The 9,579-nt window shown below is 36.7% G+C and overlaps 1 protein-coding gene across 1 annotated transcript in view; it reads right to left on the bottom strand.

Moving 5' to 3' along the window:
* Nucleotides 1–9,579, bottom strand: part of LOC107697136 (DNA helicase MCM9-like) — a 25,806-nt gene that overhangs the window by 5,739 nt on the left and 10,488 nt on the right. Inside the window, exons 3-9 of the mRNA XM_016497788.1 lie at nt 6,447–6,763; nt 4,541–4,622; nt 3,903–4,103; nt 3,015–3,140; nt 2,756–2,875; nt 1,187–1,361; nt 823–1,025 (exon numbers count right to left, since the gene is read on the bottom strand). Of these exons, the coding sequence (XP_016353274.1) occupies nt 823–1,025; nt 1,187–1,361; nt 2,756–2,875; nt 3,015–3,140; nt 3,903–4,103; nt 4,541–4,622; nt 6,447–6,763 (1,224 nt within the window). The remainder of the gene's footprint in view (nt 1–822; nt 1,026–1,186; nt 1,362–2,755; nt 2,876–3,014; nt 3,141–3,902; nt 4,104–4,540; nt 4,623–6,446; nt 6,764–9,579) is intronic.

Here is a 9,579-nt window from a genome sequence, read left to right as displayed (position 1 = left end):
GTGGTGTGGGGGGGGGGGGGGGGGGGGGGGGTCTGATTCAATAACACATCAGATGACTTTTTCAGCAGACATCAGAAGGATTTTTTGTATGCCATGTACAGCAAAAACATGTACTATATGAGCCAGTTACCAAGATAAAATGTCAAAAAAAATATTAATGGAATTAGGACATGATTCAAAGGAAGATAAAAAACAAAAAAACCCCCAGAAATTTTGTAGGGATGGCCAAGAAATGCAAAGGTAGGTATAAGACCCACTTCTAGTACAAAAAATTATATATCATAAATGTGTCAAATATGATCTGGAAAATATTTGACTTTCTACAAAGAATATTATATTATGTAAAATAATATAGAAATACTATATATAAAATATACAAGGATTTTAATACAAATAATTTATTTGTAATAATTTAAAAATATTTTATAGAATTACATAAATTAATATATAAAATGCTATGTAAATCCAAATATATAGTTATAACTACATATTTGGATTTATGTTTATATATTTAGAATTATTAGATTTACAAATATATATTCAGATTTCATATTTATTTCCTCTTTTGCCCCCATAACATAACATAACATAACATAACATAACATAACATAACATAACATAACATATAACATAACATATAACATAACATATAACATAACATATAACATAACATATAACATAACATATAACATAACATATAACATAACATATAACATAACATATAACATAACATATAACATAACATATAACATAACATATAACATGCACCTACTTTGAAAACCCCTGATATTACAAAACAAAAGATTCTTCTCTGGGACAAACCTTTATTCTGTAGGATGAAGGAGGAGATTATTTTGTCCCATTCTGGGTTTTTAGTATCCAGCAGAACCAGTACAAGGTCAAAGCGGCTCAGCAGGGGGCTGGCGAGGGCCACATTCACAGAAACTGACACATTAGGGTCATACTGCCCCTTTGGGTTAGTAGCTGCCAGGATGGTGGTCCTTGTGTCCAGTTTGCACACCATTCTACAAAAGAGGAACTTGGGACATTTAATGTGATGCACACAAGCTTTTGGTTAATAAAAAAATAAATAAAAAAATGCACACATTTTTTTCCGTGAAATTTTGTATTCCCCCTCTAGGCGTTTGTGACTCAGGTGTGTGACATTATTTCCCCCAGCACTCACCCAGCTTTGGCCACGCTGATGGATTGTTGCTCCATGGCCTCATGGATGCTAGTGCGGTCATGCTCTTTGATGCTGTTGAATTCATCGATGCAGCACAGGCCTCCATCAGAGAGAACGAGGGCTCCAGCCTCCAAGTGCCACTCACCAGAGTCCTTGACAGCCGCCACTGTCAGACCTGACCAGCATCACAATCATGCAAACAATGATGTAACAGCACTAAATGCTTACTGCACAGTAGAACTGAATAGTGCATAGTATGTGTCAAAAATAGTGTGTATATGCAGCAATCTGAAGAGCACTGCAAAATGCACAGGGAGCAAGTACAACAATATTTAACTTCATAGGACGTGGACAAAAAAAATTTACCCATCAGACACTGCACACCACCTCAGTACTACACAAAGTTTTGTTCTGGCTCTATTTAGCTCCTCTTTCTTCAAAAAATTGTATGGTTTTGAGTAGGAAGAATTATACTGTTTATAGTATAATATGAAAGTGAAAGTGACATGTGGCCAAGTATGGTGATCCATACTCTGAATTAGTGCTCTGCATTTAACCCATCCAAAGTGCACACACACAGCAGTGAAAACACACACACCGTGAACACACACCCGGAGCAGTGGGAAGCCATTTTTTTTGCTGCGGTCGCCCGGGGAGCAGTTGGGGGTTCGGTGCCTTGCTCAAGGGCACCTCAGTCGTGGTATTGAAGGTGGAAGAGAGCGCTGTACATTCACTCCCCCCACCTACAATCCCTGTCGGTTCAAGACTCGAACCCGCAACCTTTGGGTTATGAGTCCGACTCTCTAACCATTAGGCCACGACTTCCCCGATATAATTTATATAAATACACTACCACCAAGTTTTGGGTTGGTACAATTTTTTTAATATTTCTGAAATTTTTTTAATGTTTTATGCCCACCAAGGCTGCATTTATTTAATCAAAAATACACTAAAATATGTGAAATATCACTGCAATTTAAAACAACTATATCTACTTTAATATACTTTAAAATGTAATTTATTCCTGTGATGTAAAGTTGAATTTTTTGCAGCCATTTCTACAGTCTTCAGTGTCACATGATCTTTCAAAATCATTCTAACATGCAGGTTTTCGTACTATTATCATTGTTTTTGTGGAAACCACGATCATTTATTTCATGCGTCTTTGATGAATAGATAGTTCAAAATAACATAAACATAACAAAGTTGTTCCAAACCCATATGAGTTTCTTTCTTCTGTTGAAGACAAAAGAAGATATTTTGAAGAATGTTGGTAACAAACATTTGCGGGTAGCCATTGACTTCCATAGTAGGGAAAAAATACCATGGAAGTCAATGGTTACTGTCAACTGTTTGGCTACCAACATTCTTCAAAATATCTTCTTTTGTCTTCAATAGAAGAAAGAAACTCAGGTTTGGAACAGCATGGGGGTGAGCAAATGACGACAGCATTTTTATTTTTGGTGAGCTATCCCTTAAGCAAAGTATACTATTATGCTATTAAGAACATTGTGCTTCTTGTAAATGTTAATGAGATGGTGATGTGAGGTTCAGAAGAATGTGTGGAACCTGCATTAGTAGATCCGATTCCTGCGGTGAGCACAGAGCGTGGTGTAATCTTAGCCGCGTACTTCAGAAACTGTGACTTCCCAGTGCCTGGATCGCCCACGAGCAACAGATGAGACTCTCCTAAACAGAGCGCATACTTTGAGTCAGAGCTATTCACATCTATTCACAAGAACAATACACTTTTCAAGCACACCTCTGAACTTTGTTTCATGAAAGTCTAAATGTCAGACTGCCCATTATGTGGAATGTGAACGCATACCTCTCACCTTGGTTCCAGATGCATCTATTCTCTGTACCCCACCTGCCAAAACCATAGCAACAGCCAGCTTGACGATGTACATGCCGAACACCTGAGGGCAAAGACTCATCAAGATCTCATTCCTGCCTTCAGAATGTCAAGAGAGAGAGAGAAAGAATAAGAAAGACAGATTTTATGATTCATAACCCACACTGAATCCCATGAGTTGTTTTACATTATGATTGGCTGCTAGGGTGTTCTAGGAGGTTACTATGGTGTACTTCGATGTTGCCACGGTGTTTTGGGAATTTGCTACAATGTTCTGGGTGGCTGTTAAGGTCCTCTAAGCCAGGGGTTTTCAACCTTTTAGGACATGCGCTCCCCCAAGTTTGTCTAATTTCACTCGCACCCCCCCAACATCCAACAACGCCACCCTAGATTGCCCCCTAGTGGATGGCTAAAGATTTGTTAACTCATATTCATAAATTCTCAAGAGAACGTCTCTGAATTAACTGATGCTCGCGCCCCCCTTGACAGGTGCTGGCGCCCCCCCACATGATTTGAGGTATTATTCATGTTCTCCGCACAAACGATACAGGATGAGTTCAATGCCAAAGTTTAATACTTGCAGTTAGGGATTTGTTCAAACCCCTAACCCAATAACCCTATGAGCAACAGTTGCCTAATAGTGATAATGTGCCTCAAAAAACACCAGTCAACAGATTACAACAATGTGTCATGCTCCTAATCAACTGAACTTCCTCTACAGGGACCAGAATTGAGTTTGGATAGCAATAAGAAAGAGAGAAATCTTTTAAATGCTGAGAAGACATGGTATTAAAATGCCATATTGTTTATTTGTACTACTAGACTGGGATTCCCAGATCCAATATTTTAAAAGACACCAACCAGCAATGGGGTCATGTTTGTGACCGTCCCAGAAATCTTCAAATTCCTTCTGAATGTCTTCTAGCACCAGTGTTGTGGTGGATTGCTCATTATTGACCTCGATATAGTTTGCTTTCAGCACAATCTCCACATCACAGCGGCAATCCAGAAACATTGGCTTCCAGCGCTGACACACCACTCCATACACTGTGATGTCATCACCTGCGAGAACCACATGACAGCATCATACAAGGGAAAAAGACACATGATGTTGCCCTGAGGAATGTTACTATTATATCAGTAAAACACACACACACACACACACACACACACACACACACACAGACACACACACACACAGTGATTAAAAATTGCACGTTTTTTTTTATATAATTAAAATAGATTTTAATATAAATAAATTCTACAAATTTTATTATTTACAATTGTATTGTTATTTCACTGAAGCACATAACTGAAAACAGAAAGTTTTGTCTGAGAAAATCTTAAAGCCAGTCTTGTACAATGCAGTATTAACAGTGAGCAGAATAATTATGTGATACAGATTTCATTTCAGTCATGCACTGTCAAACTATTAAAGCCAGTAAATATATGGATAAACTACAGACTGGTCTTTATTTTCACCAGTACTCAGCATTTACCTGATTTGCAGCGGTCCACAAGATCGTCCTCCAGGATGATGAGCATGGATCGAGGGATACTGCCAACCGACAGTTTCTGTACCTGTTGGTGAAGGTGCGCTGGTCAGGAAGTTTTCTCTTACATTTTTGTCGTAAATGCTTTTACATTACATTTATGTATATTATTTTACTTAAAATTATATTTGAATTTTTATTTTATTGATATTTTATTTTATCATTACTAATATTTTATTTTAAATAATTTAAATGTTTTATTTTAAATAATTTTAATTTTTTATTTAATATCATTTTTATTATTTTTTTTTTTTACCCATGACATGTTGTCTCAGCCTTGGACATCACGCCCACAGACCGTTGGCTGAACGTATGATACATAAGGTCAAAGGGCGTAAGTTAATAACAGCAGACAATACCCCGCCCCCCCCCACACACACACACACACATTTTTGCATTTATGATAGACTTTTGGCCACAGTTTCGTGTCATCTAAAGTCTTTATTTATAGCTATGGTAGTATTATAGTTATGGTTAATTCAAAAGAGAGCTTTTTTTATGTTCAACAGACAATAATTACACAATTTTGATTGAGTAAAACAAACAAAATTGCAGCAGCATCAGAGCGCTGAGTTGCTATAGTAACAAACCTATAGTAACAAACATAGATGTATACGTAGATGTCTCATTAGCGACTGTTACTATGGGCCGCTATATGTAAGCCGACCGCCATATTCGAAGGGTCAACTTGACGTCATTCACCATAACAGTAACATAAGTTACCAATGTTTCAAAACTTGTAATATTATTGAGTTAATACATTTAAAAACACAAACAAACACATTCTCACCTGTGAAAGGTTATTCCGATTTGGGATAAAATCCTGGCGGTTTTTACAACCATCGGCTGTGCAGGATTGTGGCACCTTCGAATATTCATTGATTATTATGGTGAGTGACGTCAAGTTGACCGTTAAAAATGGCGGACGTGTCTACATGCTTGGCACCATAGATATGTACAGATGCCCCCTTCGACGGCTCCAGGCACGTAGATGTGGCCACCATCTTGGAACGGTCAACTTGACGTCATTCATCATACTGTAGGTTCTCACAGAGCCATTGAGCCGTTCTGTGCAGGATTGTGGCATCTTTCGAATATTCAGTGAATACTATGGTGAATGACGTCAAGTTGACCGTTACAATATGGCGGACTGCTTACGTATAGCGGCCCATAGAAACAGTCGCTAATGAGGCATCTACATATATACATCTATGCTTGGCACCGACGAATGGGGCATCTACCTATACATATCAATGGTAACAAACCCAGGACCCTACTGTTGCAAACACAACTTCTGAGAAACACACACATCTGATTGACAGCTAAACCACACACTCTGATTTCAGTGTTGTTTTTTAATTTATGGATATTTCAGCTAACAGTTTGCTTTGTACTTTCGGTTTAACAGCATAAAGCTAAAGAGGGTAAACTTTATCATTCTACTGAACCGTGCATGTATGTTTTAAACACTTAGGCTACCTTATGTTCTTACTCCGCCCATGTATTAAATGTACGTTCTTGAAAGTGCAGTTTTCTAGCGTATTTACTTTAACTTCTCAGGCAATATCAATGGTATGACCTATTTCAGATGCGGCCGAAATTACAACAGTGATTATACATACATTTAATTGTTTGATCAAAATTATTGCAAGGGACAATTTAGTAGTCGCTGGATATTGTCCCTAGTGTCCCTACTAAATTCTACGCCCTTGCATAAGGCACACGAAATGAAAAACACTTTGTGAGTTTCAAACTCGTCATCTGCCAAACCCCCTCTTGGAAAAAGAAAGCTGAACTGAACTATTTCTTTAGCACCAGGTTGCCTGTCTGTGAATAAACAACAACATCTCACCTGCTCTTGGATTTTGATCTCCTGGTAGTCCTTGCAGGCACCCGGAGGGGCGTCACTTCCTGACAGGCAGGTGAATTTGAAAGAATTACATCCATCCTCATTGGGGCAGCTGGTGGGTGGAGTGAAGGTGTAAAACTGCTCAAAAGAAGCCTGCACGGAGAACACGTGCCTGCATTTATTGCACATGTAGTCTCTCTCATACTCCAGCACTTTGGTCACACTGGTGCGGATGACCGTGCCCGTGACGGACAGGAAGTGGCCAACATCTCTAGCTTTAGGAATGTGATCTCTGGTCAGCTCGGGACACATAGGTAAACCTGCAAATGTGTAGTAAGGGGAAAAAGCCATATACTGGATTGGAACAACACGAGGGAAAGCAAACGTCAACAATTTTTGGGTGAACTACTCCTCTTGAAGGAATAAGCATGTATTATATTAAACACTAGGTGTCAGTGTTATTCCACCACAGACTTCTTGGACACTGTTTTGGGACGTTATGGTCTCCTACTGCTAGATGGCACTGCATTTTCATTCATGAAAAGTTCAAAAGCAGAGTTACAGTCTCTTGCACTTTCTTGCATAATAATTTAAATCAGAGGCACATTCAATATTTGAATATGACCTGCCCTGTCATGGTTGCATCATAGAAAAACATAAAAGAAAGAAGAACCAAAAATGTCAAAGCTACTTAGGCAATAAAACTGCCCTCAGTTTTTCTTTCCCCTCTAACCATAGACACAGACTGCAGTGGCTGCGGAGAAAATGGGTTTCAGTAAAGTGTGTTCATTCGAATGAGTCACATCTGCATGGCTACAGATGAAGAGCGTGTAATTACAGGAGACGGCAATCATCTCCTGCAGAACATGAGAGAAAAGCATTTGGTTTCACCACAATGCAATACGATCCATCCCACATACCTCAGGGATCAAACACAAGCCTCCCCTCTCAGCCTACACGTCATCTAAAACAATCTTCATACTCTTCCTCTCTACGTCAGTCTGCTGATTTTAGATAAGCAGATTAGCGACGGACGAAACACTGTATATTCATGATCATAATTTTGATTAAAAGCACCTTTGTGAAAACTGCACTGACTGTAAGGATGTTGACCACTGTGTTTCCCAAACAGATTGTGTCATTAGACAAGAACACAATGTTTTTTTTTTAAAGCACAAAACAAAATCTCTTAAAATCCTTTACAAAATTCCTGAGAGAACTATTTCCATAGTTAGAAACAGGTATTTTTAAATGGAACAGTCTCTCTGATTTAAACATCTGCAGCACAAACAGTATTTGAGTTTGTACTCGTATAATCACTGAAAAATGTACACAAATATTTTCCACTTTTCATGCATTACAATTTTTCTTTATATGTGAGTAAAATAATGCTGGTAACACTTTACAATAAGGTTACATTTTTTAACATTAGTTAATTATATTAGTAAATGTGAACTAGCAATGAAAAAAAACTTCTAATACATTCAGTAATCTTAGTTAATGTTAATTCCAAAATTTACTAACGCATTATTAAAATTAAAAGTTGTGTCTGTTAATATTATTTAATGGGCCTGAGCTGGCATGAACTAACAGTGATCATTTGTATTTTTATTAACTAACGTTAACAAAGATTAAAAAATACTGTAACATATTGCTTATTGTTAAGTAATATTAGTTAATACATGAACTAACATTAACTAATAGGACATTATTGTAAAGTGTTACCATAATATTTTACCTACATGTAAAAAATTGAAATAAAAAATAAATAACGTTTAAAATTTTTGGTTCAGATTTTTTTTGTTTTTTTGAAAGAACTTCTTTTATTAAGCAGGGATGCGTTAAATTGATCAAAAATGACAGTAAAGAGAAAGACCCTTACATTTTTACAAAAAATAAATAAATAAATAAATAAATTAATGTATTAAAAATTAAATAAATGGTGTTATTTTGAACTTTCATCAAAAATATGTATCATGGTTTTAACAAAAATATTAAGCAGCAAAATTGTTTTCAACATTGCCATCACAGGAATAAATTACATTTTAATTTTAATATTAAAATTAAATGTATAATATTAAAATAATAACATTATTAATATTTAATAATATTTCCCAATGTTACCATTTTTACTGAATTTTTGACCATAAGAAACTACTTTTAAAAGCATTTAAAAAAAAATTAGACCCCAAACCTTTTAACAGTAGTGTATGTGGGCAAATATTGCGGTTTTCTGTGCACTTATTTTAGTGGATATAAATGAAAATTCAATATTTTGTGTTTATTTAAAAACAGAGAGGAAAACATGCCTCAATGATTTTTAACTAGATTTTTGTAGTATTTAACATCTATATTTTGAATCTACTTGCCAACAATTATTCAGTTTAAATGTTCCTTTGATTTGATTCCTCCCTGTTTAAATCTAGATTAAAGACACATCTCTTTTGCCAAGCATTCAAATAATGCATCTCATAATCTTTTACTGCAGTTATATCTGATCAAATGCACATTATTATTCTTTAGTTTGGGTTAAACAAATAAATTTTGCTTGGTTGGAACAGCAGCTACGCTAATTATGTTTCTATTTGTTTCTCTGTTTTTTGCCACGGGATTGACATCCCGTGGTAACTAGGATTTACACAAGCTTCAGTCTGGATCCAGAACACCTGAGAAGAGATGATGCCAACCCCTCAGAGGACCTCAGATGATGCCAACCCTGAAACAACATACAGAACTACCACATTTTGCTATAAGTTTGATTGCATCATATAATAATTGCTGTTAATAGTGTTCATCGTCAGTTTTATTACGTCTTGAAATGATTTTTCCGTACTGCTGGTTCGTCTGGTCAGAGGAGAACTGGCACCCCGACTGAGCCTGGTTTCTCCCAAGGTTTTTTCTCCATTCTGTCACCGATGGAGTTTTGGTTCCTTGCCGCTGTCGCCTCTGGCTTGCTTAGTTGGGGACACTTCATTTCCAGCGATACCGTTGACTTGATTGCAAAGATACTATTTAAACTGAGCTGGATGTTGACATCACTGAATTCAATGATGAACTGTCTTTAACTGAAAAATTAGTGTTTACTACTGTCATTTTGCATTATTGACACTATTTTCCTAATTAATGCTGTTCAGTT

The sequence above is a fragment of the Sinocyclocheilus anshuiensis genome, unplaced genomic scaffold (assembly GCF_001515605.1).
Source record: "Sinocyclocheilus anshuiensis isolate Anshui unplaced genomic scaffold, SAMN03320099.WGS_v1.1 scaffold38, whole genome shotgun sequence".
Lineage (NCBI taxonomy): Eukaryota > Metazoa > Chordata > Actinopteri > Cypriniformes > Cyprinidae > Sinocyclocheilus > Sinocyclocheilus anshuiensis.
The sequence above is the reverse complement of the archived record's forward strand: the minus strand, read 5'-3'. Positions and strand labels throughout refer to the sequence as shown.